Genomic DNA, 25700 nt, shown 5'->3' on the forward strand with positions numbered 1-25700 from the left:
GCTCAAAATATCAAATATTTAATTAAAATATACCTACATCGTAGTTTTCTCACTCAAAATAAGCAAATCGTAACTGACTCAAACCGGTTTTGTCAGATCTTACACAGCGTAATTCTTGAGGATGTTCTGTTTAACAGACAAGTACCTTTGGTACTTGTGTAGAATCTGGGTACACATGCGAGAACCGAGAAGTGAAGTTTGTAAATGTAAATAAAACAACTAATGTGGAAATAAAACAAAATAGGATGAAAATATAATAGTTTAGAAATGAATTTGGGCTATAAATTTGCACGCTAGAGGGGTGGGGGTAAAGCATAGCATATATTAAATACGTAACAGTACCGTACCTTTTTTTATTTTTTAGTTTTTGTATTGAAGAAATGAGCCTTTCAGAAGCGAATTTTGCTTCACTTCTTTTAGATTTAAGTTTACACAACATTAGACATTCGCTTCTTGCGTGCGGAATGATTTCGTCTTAAAATTGTTTAATATGAACAAATAACAAAAACAAATTTGCTAATATGAAATATTATTTAATATTCTATCAGAACACAGCTTGCTAAAATACTAATTTAATAACTTTTTAGAACAGAGTCTGACTTAGTCCGTCTTAAAATGTAATTTTGAGTTTCCATGACCAAGCGCATAAGCGTACACAAAACAGCTGAAAGTTTTATCCACCAGGTGACTTGTAGGTTATAATCTACATTAATTTAAAACAACAAAGTTCTTATTCTGCTATTCTTTAAAAATCACTATATTTCTTCTAATAAGATTCAATTGAATTAAATACAATATCAATTACAATTTCCCAAGTATTTCCTATCTCAATCCCGCGATTTATGATTCTTCTTGAAAATGAAGGCTAAATCGAGATTTCTGAAAAGGTCTATTCTTACCTAGGTTCATAAACCGAAAATTGGCAGCATTCATGTATTTAAACAAATAACATGTTCAAACATGTTTTAATCTAATAAATGAATCAAAGAATTTATGTTCAAATAGAAAATTCCTATCAATCCTATCAGTGCCAACTTTGTAGAGAATGGGGGGGGGGGAATTGAGTCACCCCAAAATACTCTTATGGAAGCTGAGCCCCCAGAGAAAACATTTGAAAGGATTAAGCGCATTCATAAGTATTCACTTTTAGAATACTGGAATTGGGTTAAAGTAAATGTGACGCACCCTACGAAAATTTTTGCACTCCTTATCAGGAGACTGTGGGTAATTATCAATATTTGACACCATTGAATAGTTATATAATATTTATAAAAAAGAAGGCTCGTGGCGTTATTACAGCGATCTTCCAATATTGTCTAAATTCCAAATGCGAAAAGAAAGAAAATAATTGGTGGTGTATTTACGTCTCTGAAAAGTATTCGTTTATCTATCCGATGTTCCATCAACTAAAAAAACGAAGAAAGGAATTATGCGCTTTGAATTTTCATGATATTTCTCTATATCTGTAAAATTTGAAGAAACTGGCACTTTACTGAAAACTAAGCTTGCGTGAGTTTTTTTTAGATAATTAAGATTTTATGGTAAAATTTACTGATTACATGGCCGTTCAAAGACTATGAGGGCCTTATAAATTAGTCTTTTATTTTCTGGTGGCTACTTAAGCATTTTATCTGCTCCTAATTCTGTTTTGTTGTGTCGGATTTGTGTTTTCAGTAAAGCGCTAGTTTTTTTTAGAATTTTACAAATGTTGAAAAATGTGACCATCCAGTTCATTTGTAACAGTGTTTCAAAGACATGTGCGTAAACTGCGAAGTATTAATTTTGTTCGCTTTAAGTTTCAACTTCGCTCTTTCCTTTCATCTGAAAAAAATTGTTTTTAACTTTAATGGTTCAGAAAATTTATGTGGAACGGAAAACCAAAAATAATATCAAAACCTGTTGTTCAGAACGTTGTATAATATGTTTATCACTATATAAGTTAAACACGTGACTTACATAATCATGGCCTGAAGAATGCATTACGGAATCGAAATCATGAGGCCAAAGTTATAAATAAATGTCTGAGAAATTACAAAAAATACATTATTGATAAGTAACAGGGGACCGAGCTCCGTTGGTGAAGCGAATTTAAAATGGTGTTCGGCGTAATCCCCTTTTAGTACCAGATAGTAGAGCTGGTAAACATATTTCGACCCGGATATCAAAGGCTTGGGGAGTCGGTACTTTTGTCTTATAGCCACCACGCTCAAGATCTTGTATCGCGAACATGAGAGAATAACCGATTTTCATGGTCTTTATACCAGACAATATTAGGTTCTGCTCGGTGGGAAACAACACTGTAGCTATATTTTAATTAAATATTTAGTTGGCATTTTGGTTAGGTTAGGTTAGCTTAGGTTACGTATTGAATGTAATGCGGTGAATCCATGCGAGTTGTATTACTGTACGCCTACGAGACATAAGTAGTGTGGCAATATAGATCCCAGGGATACATCATTATTTGGCCACTAAAGCTAGCCTATACCACTGGCAGCACACCTTTTTTAGGCTCTAAAGATTGCTTATATTTTAGTCATTGACCTACTTACATAACTATACTGCAGAGGATACATCTCTTTTGTATACTTCAATGAGATTCTCATTTGCATATATCTATGGGGGTCTAGCTACCAGTGATAGCAACCAGATGCAATATAAGGATAGATTTTCAATGTAATTCCTATTAGTAAGAGAATAGAATTCAGAGAGAGAACAGTTTGAATATACTTTTTATTATCAATTTTTTATTTGAATATATATATTAGCAAAAATGAGTGGTTTGTTTACACTATTAGAAGTTAATAGTGGAGCAGGCAGTAGCAATGATACAAAGACAAGAGTACCAAATGTAGCAGTAGAAATTGCAAGAGGATTTCGACTAGGCCTTAAATGGGAACATCTGTATGCAAGATATATTGTTGTAAATATGTAACAAAAATGTTTCTAAATCAAAATGTCTTTCTTGTTAGCTATTTTTAGTAGGTTACCGGTCCTCTAGGAATATTCTTGAAGTAGAAATAATCTTAGTTAGTCTGCAGTCAGCTGTGATAGTATTAAGATAATAAATGGATGAATTTGAGAAACGAAAAATCATGCAGAATCTTGTGATTTTGGAAAAATATTTGATTCTAGACGATGATTTTCTGGGGTTATATCTTCAAAGAAAAATATTTTCTCAGAGAATGCTTAACGATGTAATGAGAAATGATTCTCCGTCTTTGGACTATTGTATGAAACTTTTCCGTCGTAGTCCAAACGCATTTATTCAATTTACTGACATATTAAATAAAGTGAAACAAAATGATATTGTGGATTTGCTTTTGAACACAACCTTAGAAATTTAAGACTCTATCCAAATGTTTTTTTTTCCTGAGAACAATAAATAAACCGAGAATGTAGAAGATCATGTCCAAACGAGTTTTGTGATGTTACTCGATATCACTCTAAAACTAGAAAAGAGCACTCTCTATCATTCGTAAGTCAGTTTCATCTTGGCCGTGAGAGTTTCAACACTGGGAAAATTTCTGTACATGTCCACTATGCATGTATACACTGGGCAGCTGGTCATCATGTGAGAATTGTACAATTGTTGATGAGTATGATGAAAAGTGTAAATTATGCAATCCGTGTAAATTGCATAGAAGATATGCAGTACAAATTAAAGACTGCAATTCCTGTCTTGATAAGATTTGTGACTCAAACTAGAGGATTCCTATCCTCCAACTGTCACTATGATAAATGTGATCAGTGGGAGAATACCTATCTTGGTATGATTGGAAAACACTCTAAACGAGATTTTAGTTCATTTCTAAGAGACTGGTATCGTCGTGGTTTTAAATTGTTTTGGGAAGAAGAATCAGGTCTGTGCCTTAACTGTTGGAATAATAAGAGAATTTGGTTTCTACGTTATCGTTGTGAAGACAATGACATCTAAGATTATAAACCTACTGATTTTATTTGGCTGTTACAGAAAGTGATTCACCATTTGAAAACACTGTATGTAATATAGCTTCAAATAAGCTAATTGAAAAACGTGAATTTTACAAAATGAATTCAAAATCTATCATTTACTTCACAAAGAGATACAATAAGAGTGAAGCTACATTGTACTGTAGTAAATGTGACCCTGCCTTCCACATCAAGATCAAATACAGTGAATTCAGATGATCTGCCACCAATAATTGTTTTCGACGGCTACCTATACGTAGAAGAAGAAATCTAAAGAGGAGAAAAAGTCATTTTTTATGTATATATATATACATTTTTTTATTAATAAACAAATTTACAAACATTTATAGAATATTTTGTTCGTAGGGCACTGAAATCAATATTATACATGTATGAAAGTATATTTTCCGTTAGGAAGTAACTCAGATAAGGGTTGTGTACGTTAATGCTGAGAAATTTATTGTAGGTTTAGCCACGACATTGGAAAACGAAACATAATAGTGCATGAAAACCACATTTTTTAGTCATTAAATCCTGCACTCTCTTCTGGTTTTGAATAATAGTTTTCTCACTGCTTTCAATAAAGTTGTTGATGTTTGGATTGTAGAATGCATATGTAGGCCCGAGGGGATAAAAAAAATTCTATTTTTTTCGCTTCTTGAAATATGCATAGCCAATGACGTGTCTTTACACTCGACGGACTGTTATTAACAATGGTAAGGGTATTGTTAACACATTGATTTCTTTTTAAGGAAATTCGAAGGTATACAATAGGATTTATATTTGGACATGCACGGATCCACTTTAAATACGCTGATTATTTGATTTGTGTTCATTGTGCAAGGTCTAGTAGACCACTGCCTTCGGGAGTGATTTCCAAGCATGTCTCAAATTGATTTAATGAGATTAACGCAATACTCTTAGATAATGGTTCGGCAAAGGTGCACTCTAAGCGTACTCTCCCCGTTCGTACAATACTCATATCTTGAGTGCCAGAAAAGTCCAATACAATGATACAATGAATTTTTGCAAACATTATATCATGGTACAAAAACCAAGAGTTTTTGCAAACATTGTATCAGTTGTACCATTTTCAAATAGCTATGAATCTCGATCTAGGGATTGCATTGCCAACTCATACAGTGTTCTATGGAGTTTATCAAAGGATGAATTGTAGAGTGGGATTCTATTTACTTTACACACAAGATAGGAAAGTCCAAACTTTTCAAAATTGCATGGGCAACTTGTCCACGAACCTATAGCATTAGCACTTTTTACCAATGCCAATGCAGGTTTCGAACGAATTTCACCACTGATAAATGAAGAGTCGGTAAAGGTGCATGAACCCGTGACAATATGACGCTGATTGGCTATTGTATGAGGAACAGGTAGTTTGATATTATTTCCGTTAGCTCTCAGTTTTTCCACTACCAAAGCAACAGAACTCATAACATATTGCTTCCGTACATGAAGTATTGCCGGGATAAGAGACACTGTTAAATCGGGTAATGTACGAACTTCCTTTCGTAAAATGAAATTTAATGGAGCAAGTGTTAATTTTATGTCCAGTTTAAAATTCGGTGGTAACCATTGGGGTATATTAAATATCTCGTGATTTATTTTTCCAACTAACTGTAATTCACTAGTTGTCGACTTCTTAAGTGCGTCTGTTGTGTCAATGTCTGTCTTATATTCATATTTATTGGCCGAACCCATGATTCCTTATATGACGTTGGTGTCATTAACAAGAACTGTATGTAGCTCGTTTAATTTTAGAGATTGTTGCTAGTGCTCACCAATGTTCCATTTATGTAGACATTGATTTGTCAAAATAAATTGTGCCATCCACAATTTTCATGGGATATTCCATCAGTAAGACTTGGTATTTCATTGTCAGATTTCTTGAATACCACATGTAAATCTATAAATATGGAAGACATCTACGAAATAATCTTCATTGGAATAAATTTGAAAGTGGAAATTTTCAAAGAGCGGTTGTTGTGGATTGAATTGTTCATAGTAACCCTGTTTTACACTCACATCAACATTTTCAGCATTGAGAAGATTTAAAGATAAAGATTGATGGATGGGAATCCTTGTGTGGTAGATATGCCATTTCAGTCTAGGAAAACAAATATTTTTTTGGTGTGTGTGTCTTCTCCATTAAAAAACTCTTCAAAAGTATATTCAACATCTCTCCTGGGTCCTTTTGGTGATGTTGAGGAACCTGCATTAGTCTAAAATAGTAAATATAATTTTAATAGTCATTTATGTTCTCCTGTTGTCTATATATGTGAAAGAAAATAGAATGCATTGAAAGAAAACACTATTTGTCAATATTAAATAAAAAAGGCTCGGCACGCGGTGCGTGGTGGAAACTGTACCGAGTGTGGTGAATTCTGTAGTGCATATGACTTTCTGCGGTCACCTCAGGTGGTGGAGAGTGCGCACCCTCTCGAGTCTACTTTAAGGGTGAACTTTATCATCATCGGCAACATACTATAGGATTTAATCCTACTGAAGGCTTACTCTAAATCTGAATTACCCTCTAGCTATTAGTCACTGCGTGGATCATTTAGAAAAAACATATTAGAAACACATTTTTAATATACATGTTCATTTAAGATATTATCCCTTCTACGCTCTTTAGGGATTAGTATAAGAAAGTCGATTCGAAGGAATGTGAAGTTCATCTTCAGCAATTTTTCAAAGCAAGAAATATCTAAGAGGAGTGTGTACTCCAAGGATTTATGCCTTTGCTGATTATTTCACTATGGGAGGTAAGGGTGGATTATAAGGTATTCAAGTTTCAATAAATGCCAAGGACTTCAAATAAAAACTGGACCTATTTTAGGTGTATTTACAACTGAAAACTGTAGTTCAAGATTATGAAGATTATTGAGGTAGTACTACATTTTAGCCAATGTTGCCACATTGAACCACGAAAGTAAATAAGCATAATTAATACATTAAACTTGACAACTCTTTTTTGTCTGTAAGAAATCACACATTAACAATCTGTTGATTTTCAAAGACATACGACAAACTCAAAATAAACCTACACCTTTATAAGCTCTTCGGGTAAATGTAAACATAGCCGCTCAAGGTTGAAGAGGTTAGAGCTCTGGATGCGTTCGATCACTGCTGTCTTCTCTTTATACTTCGAATCAACAGATGGTCTAGAATTCCCAATAGCGAAGTAAGAAGCCGCTATGGCCGTCTAAAGAGCTATCCTTTACTTTCAAAAGACGTCGCCTCAAGCTCATTGGTCACACCATGCGTCTCCCCAAAGTTAGGATATGTCGAGACGCCTCATCTGCGAGCCAGCACCATCATGGAGACGATATCGAGGAGGAAAGAAGAAAAGTCTTTGAAAAAATTCAAAGAGGACTCTGAATTATGGGCAGGCTTTCGGAGGCATGGTAAAAGATGGGAAAAAGACTGGCTGAAGATCGCTGGTGAAGCTGCAGCAGACAGATGTGTTTGTCGGAAGTAATTCCAAAGTCCATTGGTGCCGGGCAGGGCAGTTCTTCACCTGGTATTCCATATGTACAGGTTGGATGTATGGTATAGAATATCGCATAGGATTTATTGTTAAATTATATATTTTTTTAATTATCCTTTTTGTGTGTTTTAGCGGCTGAAATTAAGTTACCATAGCAGGGTAAAACAAAGGCTATAAAAGTTAATTGGCTTTCTTATTTGAAGCACCAGGGGCCTTAGCTTCTCTTGTTGAAAAGAAAGACAGTTTTGTTTATATTTTTTAAGAACTTTAATTCCACTTCGTTTTTTCCGGCACACCTTTTGGCATATTGTACCTACAAATTTTTCCATAGTATCGACAATCAAATGAAACTGTAATATATCTTTAGAAATATTTAGCACGGACGCTCATTTTCAGCAAAATTTATTATAACTATTCCAAGTACTCGTGATGCCGTTCATAAGAAAAGCTATGGAAAAAATTCGGTATCAGTAAAAGTCGATCACAAAAGTCGATCACAAAATTCCGATTCATATTAAAAATCTTTTTCTAAAACTAAGTATTTAAACGAATTTCTATTATGCTATAGAAAAATTTGGGATGTTATCTATCTTTGAAAAACCCGTCCCGATTGGCAAACTGAGTTTAAAAAACTCTCAAGAGTAAAATTCTGTCTATACCCTTGCTTCTCATACCCTGGCATTAACTGAGTTCATTTAGTTTTCGCAGCCTTTTCGTGATACGGAAAATTAATAATAGCGGATCTTCCTATTAGGGGGGGGGGGGATTCGAGGAAATTTTGGACCCTAAGGTCTGAAATTTTACTGTGCATAGTCTTCCGCCAACGCTATTTTAATATTAGTTGTTGTAAAACCCGTTAAATAGTAAACACCTAATTATTGTATCATATGTATGATCCTTTCTTGGATATCATATGTATTTTTAAGAAAACAATTTACGAGAGCAACTTCATACCTTCCCTCGAATTTAATCGCAGGGTAGAGCTTTGTCAAAAAATCGCTCGTTTTATTCAAATCGTCATAAAGAAGATCGGAAACATTGGGCATGAATGTCACGTAAAAATCTTCAGACATTATGAACGTCTTCAACGGGTATCCTTGAATCAAAATCAGAGTTGTGTCCTAGCCAGAGAACAAGCCATTGTCGCTTACCCTTGCGAGTATGACTCTTTAATACTTTTTTCAGTTTCATAGATTCCAGTATTTCTAACTTTTTGCAATTCATAGTCATAAAAACCACCATAATTCTCTTCAACTATTCAATCATGAAGGCGATATATTATAGGGTAACTCCCCAAGACTTTTGATCCTTTAAGCAGTTTTGTAGACAACAAGTTATTTCCCTTATCGAAAATATTTCTAGTTACACTGGTTCGGCAGTATCACCAGCATTGCATTTTTTCTTCTCCCTCTATTCAATAGAATATTGTTTAAGGAAATGTGTCTTGCCACTATGATGAACTACAAGAGGGCTAGCATTGAACAAGGATCGATGAGGGTGTTGTTGATAAATCAACATGGTTTTATCTAAATTATGAATAAATGCAACTGCATCTCTTAAAGTACACTACCGTGAAATTAAAAGTCGAACTGTTCGTATCAAACGTTCAGCCAATGCCGCTTTTATAGTACACTGATTGTTATAGATCATTGTACTATATTTCAGTCAAACCCTTTTTACTTATTGATTAAAAAATTGACTTCCATGGTCTGTTTAAATTTTTTATACGAAGCTTGTTCAAAGATTTACTCCACGGACTTTGCAGCTTCATTGCCTCTCTTTGAATGCAATGGAACTGCACATGCATACCGACTAAAAACACTTATTGTAAGTAAAATATACTTGTAGTGTTTATTATGACGTCTTTGAATTGCGTCTAGGATCAAAAGATCTGCTTGTAATATATGCAGTGGGTAAAAGGCTTTAGTTTTTCGATAGTCACAAGCTCTATGATTTTCCTATGATTTCGATGAAGAGTATAACTGGTTTCCTTTTGTAAATACTTTTTTGCTAGCTTCTTTTTAATTCCAGTAAACTGAGCAAGTCTAGTAGGAGAACTTAAATTTCCCACTTCACCAGTATTTTCACAAACACCTTTCAAAACTTGATCCATTTTGAACGCAAACGAGGTGTGAACCGTCCGCTACCCTTTTGAGTACTACTAGATGAGGCAATACGTCTTTATTTTTATCTAGATACCACCGGTGTCATCAAATCAATGTTTCTACTTGGTATACTAGAATTTTCGAGGAAAGATTTAAAACTTTCATTTCATAGCTTTAATGTTTTTGTTGATGGACTATGTTATTTTAATTTCCTTAGAATTTGCTTATTGCTAATGAGACTTTTAGGAAAATTTGACGACTTTAAAAAATTATATAGATGACTATCAACGGATTCGATTCTTTTACGATTTGCAATCAGATCCGATAATAAATCAATTAAATTGTAACTCTTGCCCTGTATGATAATTTATTCTTTTTCTCGTCAATTTGTTCATTTTCAGCGAAGTAGGCCAAGAGTCTCTTACCTTGTTCACGATAGTATGGAGGCAAAAAGTCTACAACACTTTTTTCTACAAATCTTTTTTCAATGTCTACAAATCTACAAATCTACAAATCTTTTTTCAATGTTTTCAACATTTCAAAACTTTCACTATTTTCAGAAGGTTGATCAATGACATAGGCTTTAAGTAGTTTTTAGAAGTGAGGTTTACATTTGGTAACGAATCAAAGAGAATTTTTAAGCAAAATTAATTGTTCCTCATTAGCAGTAGTTTCATTAATAATAAATTTATCAAGATTATCTTCGAAGTGCTCTTTGGGTGAAAGAGCAAGTTCTATTGGCGTCATTTTATAGGGTTTAGCCATTTTTAGAGAATGGTATTTACAAGTCCAGTGATTATCGGTAGTAACAATGAAAAGGAATTGCCACCAGCTTGAACAATACGTTTTCTTTTACAATTTGCTTTCTTTTTGTAAGCTAGAGCACGTACAAGTGATCGCTGTTGCTTGGTCTATTGTCTAACACCATCTGACAGTTGAACATTAGCTTCCTTTAAATTTAAACAAAGTTCCGACAAGAGATTAACAGATTCCTTGTCAAAACCATGTTTGAGCATCGCTTTCCTAAGCCGCGGTTTTGAATTGGCTAGCTTGGCAAATAAATGTTGATGTTCATGTATCTTCTTTAACTTCATGATAGCGACTAATGACCTTTTTTACTATTTACGGATTTATATATAGTAATTTCATTATAAAAAATATCAGTGACTACACGCAACTCTTCAGACGTGTTTTGATTAAGGTCCAACAAAATGTAACCATAAGGTATGTTAGTAGCTTGATTGTACGTCGATAGTAAAAATTTAGGTTTGCCAGGGTAGAGTTGTTTGTTTAGAGTTATAAGAGAACTTGAATGGCGAACAACTCGATAGATGATATAGTTGGTACAATTCAAAGCAAGTGTTCTTATACATTTACTCTGATGAAAAAGATTATGGATGATAACACTTACAGAAATTTTTTGTGATGGGACCCGACCGTCAATAATTGTAACATTTCCTTCGAGTATTCTTCAATAGATGCAGCTAAATCGTCAATAATCAACCCAAGTTTTGGCGCAGTACCCGTAAAAACGGCAAGTCCTTTTATGAATTTTATGCTTAAATGAATACTCTTTATTTTGTCATAAGATTCTTGCAATACACTATAACAATAATAGATATTTTTCGGGTTCTCTAAAAACACTTTATCGTGGTATTGAATTATTTTCGTTAAAAGTGTTGTTTTGCCGGACATGGATGGTCCACAAATAAAAGATCTGAATGTTTTTTTAAATTGATACATACTCCTCTACTGTCAAAATGCAACTAAGCAAGCCTAACCTCAATCTGTTGAAGAAATATTAAAGGAAATAGAACTCATGGTTTCTTTAACTAACAAATGCACTACAAAATTTTTTAATGTATTTACAATGAAAGCTTAAAAAAATAAACACTTGAACAGGAACATTTAAAGCACATTATCATGGTAGGGGTGATGCCCCCCGCAGCGCCATAGGACGCAGTGCCCGGGCCGGTACCCGTGGCCGCCAGCGAACTTGAAGGCTGGGCTTGCACCGTAGGGGACGGAGGCCCGTGGGCGGGCTATTAATAAACACTTTACTCAATATAAATAAATAAAAACTACGCAACTAATATAAAAATAAACACTAAAAATTACCGCTTTGCGCAACAAAAAAATTATAAATATAAAACATTGGGGAAAAAATGACTAGAAAAAAAGGCAGTGCTTAGCTGGTGATGGAACAACGGCCCATCTCCCCCCACAGACGGTCCTCCCCTCTTCAACCATAAAGATTTCTCCAGATGGAGTTATTTTCTATAATTTACAAATACAACTTGATCTGAAGTAAGGTAGTGGCCATGTGGTAGTACCTTCTCATCACCCGTGTGTACATGGACTTTGTCTGATATGGTGCACATGGCATTTTTCTCAACCCGAACTGTATTGTTTCTATATTTTAAAGTACGAATGGCCATGACACTCGCTCTTGGAACTAAATTTTTTTCTATACAGTTTCTATAAACACTCATGGTGAAATTTTTCTTTAAATAGTATGACGGCAACCCCTTGAAGAGTATTTTGGTAGTCTCATTGTGCGTTTCCACGTAGTACACTTTCGGACTAGGAAAGACAACATGAGATACCGAGTTGCCCCCAGTCTCGGATTTTAATTTAATCAACTGATTTGGGGCATGGCGTTTCACCAGCTCCGGATAGGTGGTCTCATCCCAGTTAGTATAATCCATCCGGGAGCTAATATACTCTCCATTTTCTAAATCATGTAACAGATAGTCTGTTTTAACTTTTAACAGGAGTGAATCGGTGTCTCCATAATACACCTGAACTTGTCCCACCCCCGGCTATTGGAGCGTACACACATTGTAATAAAAATCCAACCTGAGTTTTTTCAAAATTTCTAAAATTGCACTTCCAGCGGCAATGTTTTTATTTAATACTACATTTCATTTCTTTCTAAGTAAAAGGACTGTATTGGAGTCTATGATCGTGAACAATGTGAAGTTTGGATCCGCAATGATTGGAGCACATTCTTTTGGGTCGGTTACTACGTCACAACGACTCCTGTTGCGTATACTCTCACACATTTTACTAACGGCCAAATTTAAAATGAGTTTAAAGATTTCCTTTACGACCTTTGATTTTGCTTGAGAGCGTTTATTGACAAGTGTGTCAGCAAACGTGTTCATATAAGGTTTCTGGCCGAACCGGAGGGCTCTATGATTCTTTGTGACATTGAAACCGTTAACCAGCATCCACCGCAAAAGAATGTGGTGTACAACAATATTCTGTTTCGGCTCAAGGTCGGTAATAAGCTTTTGTTTGGAAGTTGTCCAATGTATACCTTTATTCTCTACTAAGGATAAATTGTAGGGACTCAAAGAGTCTCTAGGCACCGGTCTAAAAATGCAAGGGAAAATAAAGTCTTTACCGAGTCTTGACGTTCCAGAGGTATTTCTACATCAATTTCTAAAAACCATCCTTGTGGTCCATTCTCCTCAACAGTTTAAATGTTGGGAAAATCTGGAGCAGAAGGATCGTCAAGCCATTGGTAATTCCCACATGACAAATAAAAGTGATACATTGCCGACGGATAAAGGGAATTCGTACCCAAGAAAACGGCGTCTGACTTTTCACAGGTGTGTTGTCCAGTCGGGTTGGTTTCATGCATACGATCTCCGTGAAAAACATACCCTGCCCTCACGGATCTCTCTACAAACAGGTGCTGATCCACGTCGGCGGTCTCACCTATTTCAGTTTAACTAATTTCAAGATTTAAATTCTTCACCAGATGAAGAGTGAAAAATGATACCCCATATCCAACTCAAATTCTTCATGAATTTTGTCCGTTGTTTTACAGACAATATCCAACAACGTCAAAAAATCACTTGCCAGGTATATTATACAATGATCCCACCCATTTTTACACCCTCCCTGTGCCCAAACTCTTGGTAGATTCATAATCGGCAGTGGTGCATTGATGATCGTGAAGTGAATCATAAAACTCTGCAATGGGCGGTAATTTTTCCTCACTTAGCCTAGAGGTGGAGCTGCAGTACTTGTACAGGTATACGCCCTTACACGTTAATAAATCATACAGTTCCACATCTGAAAAGTGCTGTTTGAGGAGGGAAAACGATTAAAACTATTGCTTTTCCGTGCGTTACTGAGTTTACCTAGGGATTGGGGGAAGAAACTATGGGTACCAAAATAACAAATTCTATTGAACTACAATTTAGCATTATCAATTGCTTGCCATTTAAATTCTAAGACTAGCAACTTTTCAGATGATTTCGGTATGATGTTATATGAAAGAGAACCATCTACCCATGCACCATGTATAACTTCACCTTTCTCTAATCGTGCCAACGCTGGTAAAATGAATTTCAAATCGCAGTTGGAATTTTGCATGTAAACTGGTAAAAAGTAATGCTGTATAACATTTATATTACATGATTTATGCGGAACCCCCGAAAGATACTTCCTCTTTATGAAATTTCTTACCATAAATGATCATGGTTCCGGGCTTTCAAATCCCCCTCATTAATTTTCTTTTTACAGACCCAAAAATGTCTACATTTTTAATAGCCAACTCGTCTTCTAGTGATAGATTCATTGGATAATGTGTATGGCGCAGCCGTGAAATTGCCTTATTTGCTGTTAACGTAATAAGAGCAACCATAGCTGTGCAACACAATCCTCCCCTCCCAACGTCTCAACAAAACTTACCAATTGCATGGTATTACTAGAATATCTTCGTGCGTGCGCAAAAGAGATTGCAATGGCTTCATGTTTTTTCACATGATTCGAATTTTACGAGTAGGACTCATCCGTAAGTGCCGCCTTAATTACCAACGACACTTTGTTACTTTATAAAAGCGTATTCTGAGAACTCTAGAACCGCAGGGTGTCATTGTCCTCTAAGCCGTTTCCGCGGACTTGTAACCCTGACGCTTGTAGTGTCTCAAATGATTTTTTAATTTTAATTCGGTATAAAACCTAGACAGACATATAGGAGAGTAATGACGTGAACTTTGCTTCTTACCTTCACTTAAAACCCGACTAATATGGGTGATAGGAAAGAAATGACCGTTTCAAACAGGATCTTTGGCAGGCTCGTAAAGAAGCCATGCCAAGTGTTTCACTTGCTCAATAGACTGTGCCCTTGCGTAATATATTACCCCATTTTCATTGCTAAGTTCCCTTTCTTCATATTCTTCGTCATATTGTAATACTGTAACCCCAGCTTTCAAATGGTTATTCCCCCTTTCAAAAATGTCAATCCCCCTGAGTGTATTTGGATATTGCCCTTTAAAACAATTAAAATCTACTTTAGGAAATTCTGCCCCCTCTCCACCGCCATTAACTGCCCAATCATCCAACTTTGTCTTACTAAAACCCTGATTTGTTTTGGGTTTGTGTCCCGCCAAGAGGACGGAATATTTGAAACACTCCAATCCAGTGTCGAAACGAAAGTGTTGTATACCCTTAGTGCCCTTTAAATGAAGCGTCTGCATTCTTATCTGTATGTGATACTCAGGCAACTCACCCGAACTTGCATTAAGAAATCATTTTGAGCGTGATGGATGCTTTAATGCTGTCCCAAACCACCCGCCTCCCGCAAATGTTTTTCAAGAAGTGTCCGAATCATGCTTACATAGGAGTGTGTGGTTTCTATAGGATCCGTATGAATATTACCACTTGTTAGGGAATTGAACGGGTCACCGAACTCAGCATACACGTGAATATTGTGCGAAGCGATATCTGCTAAATACAAATTAGGCAATACTGGAGGTCATTCGGCACTACTTTGCTCCCCTAAATCACTGTCCATGGCGAGCGTTGTATCGACCTTACTTGATGGTAACTGCTCTACCCATTTATACTCTATATCAAGGCCGATACCCCGCACAAAACTGTCTAAATTAAACTCATTGGGAGCTGCACTATCCTGATTCACCTCCGCACTTAACCCCCCTCCACGTGTTCACTAGTCTCTGGGACCTGCTGCATTTTCATACGTGACTCTATATCCTCGTAGAGGTTGTAGGTCTCGGGTGTAGATGCTGTGTGAACCTAGAAGAATATTAAGAGTATATTAGCTCACTGGAACAGATTGCCCTATAGAAAAAGAGAATGAGTATAGAAGTCTGACTAGTCACTAGAAGGCATCATTGTATTATAAAAGGATACCATGACCTCTTGAAATCATTGAACCCCCACTACTCGTTGGAATGCGCCATAGTATTATGAAATGGTACCATGACCTCTCGAAGTCATAGAGCCCCCACTACTCTTTGGAATGCATCATTGTATAATGAGGCATTGAATGGTACCTTCGGTACAGTAAGCCCCTATTCCCACACTACTGATAAACCTTTTTGAATGTATTTAAAATAATAATGGAAAACTTACCGAGTGGGGATTAGCTTCTGGTCATCTGGCAATAAAGGTGTCGGCCCAGGCTATTAATTCCTCGGAGGCTTCCTCTGGGCCATGAGGCGTTCGATCTCGGCCTAGAAAAAAGAAAAAACATAAATTTTAGGTATGAATGGAACTAACAGGGGGGGGGTCATATCTCCCTAAACTCTTCGAGCCATGTTCTTAGCTATTTCCTGAAAATAAATGTCCCCATTTCCTCGAGATGGGTCCTCTGATATCTTCCCCCCCCCGTTATTAGTAACCCTGAAATAACCTTCTTAGCGACAATACAAGTTTTTGCTATTTCTTAAACATTAAAATTAAGGAGGGATGGGGATATAACTTGATCCTTCAATATTCCTACTGCCTGGAAAAAAGTGAAAAGGTAAAACTAAAGAGTAAGCACTTAAATGAATAAAAGAATTCATGAAAGAGTGAGAAGTTGAAAAACGACCTTATGTTAGTTATTTCTGAGGGGTTTGAGTCTTTTAAAACTAGGGGGAGGGAGCATGGAACCCGAAAAGTCAAAGGTAGGCACTTAAAGGAGTTCAAAAGACAAAACTACAGAATAAAAAGTCCCTTCAAGACCTGAGAAGACTCTCTGATTGTAGACTTGGGAAGCGAAAAGACAGGAAAACCTTTTATTTTCTCGGACAGGTAAAAAATTAGCTTTATTAGGTTGAAAATTCCCTTTGCAGCCTGAAAATGGTGAAAAAACAACCTTATTGTAGTTATTTCTGAGGGGACTGAGTTTTTTAAAACTAAGGGGAAGGGGAGCATATAACTTGGACCTTTAATATTCTAGTGAATATAAATTAGTAATAAAAATTATCAAAAAAGCTGGAAAAGTTCTTAATGTCCTTGAACAGCAACAATTAGCTTTATTAGGTTGGAAATTCCCTTCAAAGCCTGAAAATTTGAGAAAAAACAACCTTGTTTTACTTGTTTCTGAGGGGACTGAGCCTTTTAACACTAAGGGGGGCATATAACTTGGACCTTTAATATTCTAGTGAATAGAAATTAGTGATAAAAATTATCGAAAAGGCTGGAAACCCTTTTAATGTCTTCGACCAGCAAAAATTAGCGAAAAGATAACATTATTACGTTGGAAAAATAAGGAAAAAGTGCCCTTCGTAGGCAGAGAATAAAAAAGACATCATTAATAAATTGAAAAATTAGCGAAAAGATGGTTTTATTAGGTTGAAAAAAAAATGCTTACATTTTCAAATTCTGGCAGCGCTTGGACATGGGATCTGGATGGTCCTGGCAGCGCATAATGCTCGGCGACATCACGGGCTTGCACATCCGGGTGCAAGCCATGCCAGTGACGTAGCAGGTTTGTGCGGCCGGGGCAGCAAGTTGACCAGGCAGCGTAATAGCTCGATGGCTGGGAGCTAGGGCCGGCAGCGTGGCAGCTCGATGGCGGGGAGCTTGTGCAGGCAGCGTGGCAGATCGATGGTTGGGAGCTTGGGCCGGCAGCGTGGCAGCTCGGTGGCTGGCAGCGTAGCAACTCGATGGCTGGGAGCTTGGGACGGCAGCGTGGCAGCTCGATGGCTGGGAGCTTGAGCCGGCACCGTGGCAACTCGATGGATGGGAGCTTGGGCTGGCAGCGTGGCAGCTCGATGGCTGGGAGCTTGGGATGGCAGCTTGAAAGCTCGATGGCTTTGAGCTTGGGCAGGCAGTGTGGCAGATCGATGGTGGGGAGCTTGGGATGGCAGTGTGGCAGCTCGTTGGATGGAGCGTGGGCTAGCAGCGTGGCAGCTCGATGGCTTGGAGCTTTGGCAAAACCATAAGGGGAAATAAAAACACCTGGATTCCAGGAAAGCCGTCCTATAAATATTTTCCTATAAAATGTCTGTCTAAGATTTTTAATAGAGAAACATCATGGGGGAAATAAAAACACCTGAGAATTTCGCCTAGAAACAGGTCTCTCATGGGAATTCTGCCTTGGCATGCTCTGAATCTTGTCAGCTGACCGCGCTGCACAGGTGCGAGGAACTCCATTGAGAATTCCTTATTATTTGAACTTCTGTATTATCCCGACCACTTTACAAGTAATTGAAACATCCAGGACTCTTGCCTAGAAACAAACTTGCGGCACCTGGTCACCAAAAGAGGGTTGCGCTGTTAAATCTTTTTCTTGCACCGTTGAACCATTGGAAGAAAGGAGTAGTCCCTAGGGATGTCTCAGAATCAATAGAGGCTCCACTACTCATCGCGTATATTTTGAAGTATATCGAAGGCCTAAACAAGCAATTTCAGGCAGAAGATACCTTGATTCATTTTGTCTATAATCGTTTTTCTGAAGTGTACAAGACAAATAGCATCCCACTTTTTGTTGGCTAGTTATACCAAAGAAAGTGATTCTCGCATCATAAACCCACATGACACAAACTATTACGTCGATGTCAAGGACATGGATTGTGGTGGCCGAGTGGAAGTGATTTTTACCAAAGAAAGGGTATATCTATCTGCTGCAGTTGAGTTTAAAAAAGAGTACAGGAAGTTTTTGATCGCGCTCTCTGATGAGATGAGAAGCCGTTTTTTCAACTAGAAAAATGACCAACTATCATAAAAGTTCCTCTTTTTTTTAATGTTACATTTTCATTACCTTTGTACGGTTCAACCTGATTTCTTGTCCAATATAGTCGAAATACTTCTTTTAAATTAATTTAGTTCTGATTAGTAGTATCGACCAAGAACTTATGTAGGATGACGAGTGAATTGTGTGGTCAACGCGTAACTCGCCGGTGGGTAGCCTAGTCCGTGGACACTTGGGAATCTGTGGTGTTAGCCTCTTTCATGGCGTGATTGCTGATATGTTTTGTTTGTTGCTCATCCTATAGGTGGATTATAAGTTCTTGAGACTACGTTATTGGCCTTCTTACTTTATCCATTACTCGCCCTAATGCCCAAAATTTCGAAAGAAAGGATTAACCCCAACTATGAGCTTCGAGAACGCTTTCAGAAAATTTTGCTGAAACCTTCTAAAATGCTTTTAGCGTTTTGGGACTGTTATTTTGTTAAGCTACGAAAGTCTATTGAAGCATTCTTAATATTTTAAGCTATAAGGTTGCTACTGCCTTGGGTTTATTTTCCCTGCTCTTGCCCTAGAGCTTTTTCTCAGTTTTCAGCGAAATCAATAAAACATAACTGCCGGCAAGCGTCGGAAAGCGACGCGAGCGGCAAATTTTTAACCTGCTCTTCATATGGTACAAATTAATCTCTTGTGGTACAACTTAGGTCGGAAAACTGGTACAGTTTATCTCAAAGCGTTGGCAACGCTGGTCCTTGGTTTCGACTACTCTTAACCTCTAACTATTCATGGATTTCAGGACAGTTGAGGGATTTAAGCAATTTTAAGAGAGATGTGGTCAGGATTTGACATATATGGGATGGAACTGAGCTGGTGGGAGGGCCCATTTGGTTGGAAAGCCCATTTTTATATCTCATGAATGATGAATGTTTTTTCAACAACAAATAAACCGTTTTTCTGGTTTTTATCCTGTATTTGGCCAATTTTACTGAAAGTCTTCAAATAGTCGCTGAAAAAACAAAATGCATTTCAAAAGCAATTGAGAGTTGTAAATATTATTATTTCCCCTCCCCCAAAAACGTATAGTTGGAAAGTTTATAGATGGAAATCCCATATCTGTGTTGGTTATAGCCCTCCAAAGTATATTCTGATAGCTATTGCTCTTGTCTGTTTCAATTTCAAGAAGTCAGTAATCCCCTTCTGACTTCTTGAAAGCTTGGGAGCTATGCCTCCACCCTCAAATACCGCCTCTTTTCCAGTTGCTGAATTTAAAATTCTTTGTTTTTTACTTTCAGTGAAGAGAAAGCTCAACACATATCTCAAGAGCTAATAAAAGCTAGAGACACTATAATACGCTTAGAAAGCGAACGGAAGGAGCTTCTGAGTCAAATTCAGGATGGTGAAGGAGCATCAACTGCTATCCAACAGCTTCAACAGGAATCCGTGAGCTCCTCTTTTTGTGCTCAAAATAACCCACTAAAGTATTCTTATCTAATTGCCCACAGTTGCTGATACAGTGTCTAATTACCGACAAAGTTAGCTGCATAAGAATATCTAGTTCTCGCTTCATTAAAATGGAACTTCTTCACAGTCTAAATTTAATGATAATGTGTTTGCTAATACATTGTGCAATGATTATTACTCACTTAAGACTAACTTAATTTTTTCTATCCTTTTAATAGAATCTCTAACTTCTTCTTACTAAATAAATGCTGCTTTAGAACTAAATCACTAGATATTACGGAAGTTTCTGAATTACCGTTATGCGGTATAGCGCTCTCCTTATTCTTTTACGCTAACCTTAAATGATGACAGTGATGTAAAATAAGGTAAAAATCTTCCTTCTATATTTTTATGTTATCTCTGATGTTTGATCTTAAACTAATTAACAAACGAAACAAGGAAGACCTATCATGTACAGCTTCACCGAAAACTAGCTTAAGTTACGAAACTAGGTCACTAATTGATAGTAACTTTCTTTCTATTTAAATATACCAAGTCGATTAGATCTTATCTAAATTTATTCTTGTATTTATAATGAACAAAATAATAAAGGATCAAAATAACAATCAGTGAAATAGAACTTTGTTATTAGCTTTTAAAGTTGCTGCGTTATTTAGAGTAAGCAGGAGTTTAGCACAAAATAATTTCAGAAATCTCAACTTCTGTACGCCATTTTTTTGGAAGTTCACTCCAGACTTGGAATGCTGCTTTCCAATATAGCATGTGTATATCTGATCTTATTTATTTCCTGGCTTAGATGGCTATAGTTTCAATTTGACTCGGCCTTTTCAGGTTGTACATGAATGATGTTTTTCACATATATTCATAGAGAATGCTTGTGAGATATTTACGTACACGCGTAGCCTCCCAGTACGAGAGGAAATTTGTAAGTTTTTTTTAATATAAAAAGCAGTTAAAACCACATTTTAGACTTACATCCCAAGCGTATCAACAATTTGACTTATTCGTCTCATGCACTGGGTTTTGTTTGATTTTTTGCTTTAGTTGACGAAGACAACATCCTTGACCCACAAAATAAAGGTGTCATGTGGTAAAAAAATCAGTATAATCCGTATCCGTACGACCTATCCTGGATGGACGAAATTGTCTCCTAAAAGGTAAGGTACCATAAAACTTGCGAAAAATTGTTGGTTTTTCCATTGTATTTTTTTTCACTTTTCGTTTAAGCTTTTATAAACCAAATCTAATTGAAGGCAACAAATGGCATATGCAATAAAATTCAGGTAAGTGATTAAGGTTTTTTTATTTTAATCTGATATGGGGCCTTGATGGGGTGTAGGCTACTTTTCAATATCAGTGGGAGATTTTTTCATTTCTTTAATTCTTCAATGGAAATAAGTAGAAAGGCCTTATTGACTTCAGGGGGGCACCATATATGGGCATAGAGTCCCTAGGGAGAACACGTGGTTAATGGGGTCAATGACCTCTTTTTCCAAGGTCGAGTTATTTTTTGTTTTGGCCAAGTGCACGCTCGAGGCGAATGTCAAGGTGTCCAGAAATAGGAAACAGTTAGATCACGTGTGACAGATGATGTCATGGTTGATTGATTTGACACGAAAGGGGAATTAATTTGTTGTTTCTAAGGGGGATTATTGATTTACGAAAGGGGAATTATTTTATTGTTTCCAAGGAGAATTGTATCCGGGACGAAGTTTATTAATATCTTTGGAGTTCGACCAGGAGAATTGTTTCCGGACTTATTGATTGACGAAAGGGAACTTAATTTATTGTTTCCAAAGAGAATTGTATCCGGGACGAATTTTATTCATATATTTGGAGTTCAACCAGGAGAATTGTTTCTGGAATTATTGATTCACGAAAGAGGAATTAATATATTGTTTCCAAAGAGTATTGTCTTCGGGACGAATTTTATTCATATCTTTGGAGTTCGACCAGGAGAATTGTTTCCGGGCGAATGTTTTGATCTTAGCGATGAAGAGATTAACGCGTGAAAGGGTTTCCCAGTAATTTCAAATGTGACAGCGCAGAGATGCCAAAAAACAAAAGGAACACGCATAAATTACGTTTAGGGGTTATTTGGGCGAAACCGTTTTAGATATCTTAGGGAACTATTTCGGCGAAACAGTGAGAGACATTTTAAAAGATGTTTTAGAAGAGGTTTTGAGTGTGGTCGTTATAATACACAAGTTCCATTTGAACAGTGTCGTGAGGTCCCTACCCCAACCCCGAAGGAAGCCCCCAACTTGAAGTACTTATCTTTTTCATCCAGAACTATACTTTACAGCTTTTTGGATACCTCAACATCAAGAAATACCTTTCAAAAGGCATTTCAGAGCAAGTTACTTTCTTAATGACCATTCTAAACCCATTTTCCAACTTGAAGGACTTATCTTTTTCACCCACAACTATACTTTACAGCTTTTTGGATACCTCAACACCAAGAAATACTTTTCAAAGACCATTTCAGAGCAAGTTACTTTCTTAATGTCCCTCCTAAACCCATTTTCCAACTTGAAGTACTTATCTTTTTCTCCCACAACTATATTTTACAACTTTTTGGATACCTCAACACCAAGAAACACTTTTCAAAAGACCATTTCAGAGCAAGTTACTTTCTTAATGTCCCTTCTAAACTCATTTCCACCTTGAAGTACTTATCTTTTTCACCCACAACTATCCTTTACAGCTTTTTGGATACCTCAACACCAGGCAATACTTTTCAAATGCATTTCAGAGCAAGTTCCTTTCTTAGTGACCGTCCTAAACCCATTTTAAAAATTGAAGTACCCATCCTTTTAGCTTAGAGTTTTAGTTTGGTTTAGTTTTAGTTAAAAGTTTAGAGTTTTTAGCTTAGAGTTTTTGTTAGAGTTCTAGTTTAGTTTAGTTATAGTTAAGAGTTTGGTGTTTTACCTTAGAGACTTAGCTTAGAGTTTTAGTTTAGTTTAGTTTTAGTTAAGAGTTTAGTTTAGTTTTAGCTTAGAGTCTTATCTTAGAGTTTTTGTTAGAGTTCTAGTTTAGTTTAGTGTTAGTTAAGAGTTTATAGTTCTTAGATTAGTGTCTTAGTTTAGAGTTTTTTGTTTAAGTTCTAGTTTAATTTAGAGTTTTAGATTAGACCTAGAGTTTTAATTAGGATTCTAGTCTGGTTTAGTTTTAGTTAAGAGTCTAGAGTTTTAGCTTAGAGTCTTAGCTTAGAGTTTTTGTTAAAGTTGAAGTTTAGTTTAGTTATAGCTAAGAGTTTAGAGTTTTAGCTTAGAGTCTTAGCTTAGAGTTTTTGTTAAAGTTTAGTTTTACTTAAGAGGTTAGAGTTTTAGATTAGACTCATAGCTTAGAATTTTAGTTTAGTTTAGTTTTAGTTAAGAGTTTAGTGTTTTTAGCTTAGAGTCTTAGTTTAGAGTTTTTGTTGAAGTTCTAGTTTAGTTTAGTTTTAGTTTAGAGTTTTAGCTTAGACTTAGAGTTTAATCAGAGTTCTAGTTTAGTTTAGTTTTAGTTAAGAGTTTAGAGTTTTTAGCTTAGAGTCTTAGCCTAGTTTTATTTAGAGTTCTAGTTTAATTTAGTCTTAGTTAAGAGTTTAGAGTTTTACAATAGAGTCTTAGCTTAGAGTTTTAGTTAGAGTTAAAGTTTAGTTTAGTTAAAGTTAAGTATTTAGAGTTTTATCTTTGAGTCAAAGCTAAGAGTTTTACTTAAAGTTATAGTTTTGTTTAGTTTTAGTTAAGGGTTTAGAGTTTTAGATGAGTCTTATCTTAGAGTTTTTTTTGGAGTTCTAGTTTAGTTTAGTTTTAGTTCAGAGTTTAGAGTTTTAACTTAGAGTCTTAGCTTAGAATTTTTGTTAGAGTTCTAGTTTAGTTTAATTTTAGTTAAGAATTTAATGTTTTGCCTATGAGTTTCAGTTAGAGTTCTAGTTTAGTTTAATTTTAGTTAAGAGTTTAATGTTTTACCTTAGTCTTAGCTTAGAGTTTTTGTTAAAGTTTAAGTTTAGTTTATTAATAGTTAAGAGTTTAGAGTTTTAGCTTTGAGTCATAGCTTAGAGTTTTACTTAAAGTTAAAGTTTTGTTAAGTTTTAGTTAAAAGTTTCGAGTTTTAACTAAGTCTTAGCTTAGAGTTTTTGTTAGAGTTCTAGTTTAGTTTAGTTTTATTTAATAGTATATAGTTTTACCATATATTAATAGCTTATATTTTTTTTTATAGTTATATTTTATTTTAATTTTATTTAAGAATTTTTTGTTTTACCTTTGAGTTTCAGTTAGAGTTCTAGTTTAGTTTACTTTTAGTTAAGAGTTTAGTGTTTTACCTTAGAGTCTTAGCTTAGAGTTTTTGTTAAAGTTGAAGTTTAGTTTAGTAATAGTTAAGAGTTTAGAGTTTTAGCTTGGAGTCTTAGCTTAGAGTTTTAGTTAGAGTTCTAGCTTAGTTTAATTTTAGTTAAGAGTTTAGAGTTGTACCTTAAAGTCTTAGCTTAGAGTTTTATTTAGAGTTCCAGTTTAGTTTAGTTTTAATTAAGAGTTTTGAGTTTTACCTTAAAGTCTTAGATTAGAGTTTCTGTTGGGGTTGACGTTTCGTGTCGTTTAGTTATAGTTAAGAGTTTATAGTTTTAGCTAAGAGTCGTAGCTTAGAGTTTTAGTTACAGTTATTGTTTAGTTTAGTTTTAGTTAAGAGTTATAGCTTAGAGGTTTAGCCAAGAATCTTAGCATAGAGATTTAGTTAGAGTTGAAGTTTAGTCTAAACCTGAATAACCACAAAATTACACAATATTGCATAGAAATACCAAAACCATAGGTTAGATTAGGTTAGGTTAGGTTAGAGGTTAGGTTTCTCCACTTTTAATTTAGGTTACATTAGGTTAGCTTATCATGAGCGCTCAGGAAAAGGTAACCTAATCTAACTGGTACAAAATCGACATGAGGGGATTTTCCGGCGAGTATGATTAGGTTAGGTTAGGCTTGGGGGGATTTTCCGGCGAGTATGGTTAGGTTAGGTTAGCTAGTAAAGGTTAGGTTAGCTAGTAAACATCTCTCCATGTTTAAGTTAGGTTAGGTTAGGTTAGGCTAGATTAAGTTACGTTAGGTTAGGTTAAGTTAGGTTAGGTTAGGTTAGCCTACGTATGCGCGCGTACGTAGGCTAACCTAACCTAACTTAACCTAACCTAACATAACTTAATCTAGCCTAACCTAGCTTAAACATGGAGAGATGTTTACTAGCTAACCTAACCTTACCTAACTTAGCTAACCTAACCTAACTTACCTAACCTGACTTAACCTAATCTAATCTAACCTAACTTAATCTAGTCTAACCTAACCTAACCATACTCGCCGGAAAATCCCCCCAAGCCTAACCTAACCTAACCATACTCGCCGGAAAATCCCTCCATGTCGACTTTGTACCAGTTGGATTAGGTTAGCTTTTCATGAGCGCTCATAATAAGCTAACCTAATCTAACCTAACTTAAAAGTGGAGAAACCTAACCTCTAACCTAACCTAACCTAATCTAACCTATGGTTTTGGTATTTCTATGCAATATTGTGTAATTTTGTGGTTATGCTAGTTTAGACTAAACTTCAACTCTAGCTAAATCTCTATGCTAAGATTCTAGGCTAAACCTCTAAGCTATAACTCTTAACTAAAACTAAACTAAACAATAAAACTCTAAGCTACGACTCTAAGCTAAAACTATAAACTCTTAACTATAACTAAACTAAACGAAACTTCAACCCTAACTAAAACTCTAATC

At 35.9% G+C, this 25700-nt stretch overlaps 1 protein-coding gene across 1 annotated transcript in view; it reads left to right on the forward strand.

Annotated features, from left to right (window-relative positions):
* Positions 1 to 25700, forward strand: part of LOC148948518 (uncharacterized) — a 195830-nt gene that overhangs the window by 97240 nt on the left and 72890 nt on the right. Inside the window, exons 6-8 of the mRNA XM_089094955.1 lie at positions 2534 to 2673; positions 7123 to 7440; positions 19789 to 19936. Coding sequence (XP_088951081.1) covers positions 2534 to 2673; positions 7123 to 7440; positions 19789 to 19936 — 606 coding nt within the window. The remainder of the gene's footprint in view (positions 1 to 2533; positions 2674 to 7122; positions 7441 to 19788; positions 19937 to 25700) is intronic.

Source organism: Artemia sp. Qi Xiang Cuo, chromosome 9 (genome assembly GCF_049724085.1).
Source record: "Artemia sp. Qi Xiang Cuo chromosome 9, ASM4972408v1, whole genome shotgun sequence".
Classification (NCBI taxonomy): Eukaryota; Metazoa; Arthropoda; class Branchiopoda; order Anostraca; family Artemiidae; genus Artemia; species Artemia sp. Qi Xiang Cuo.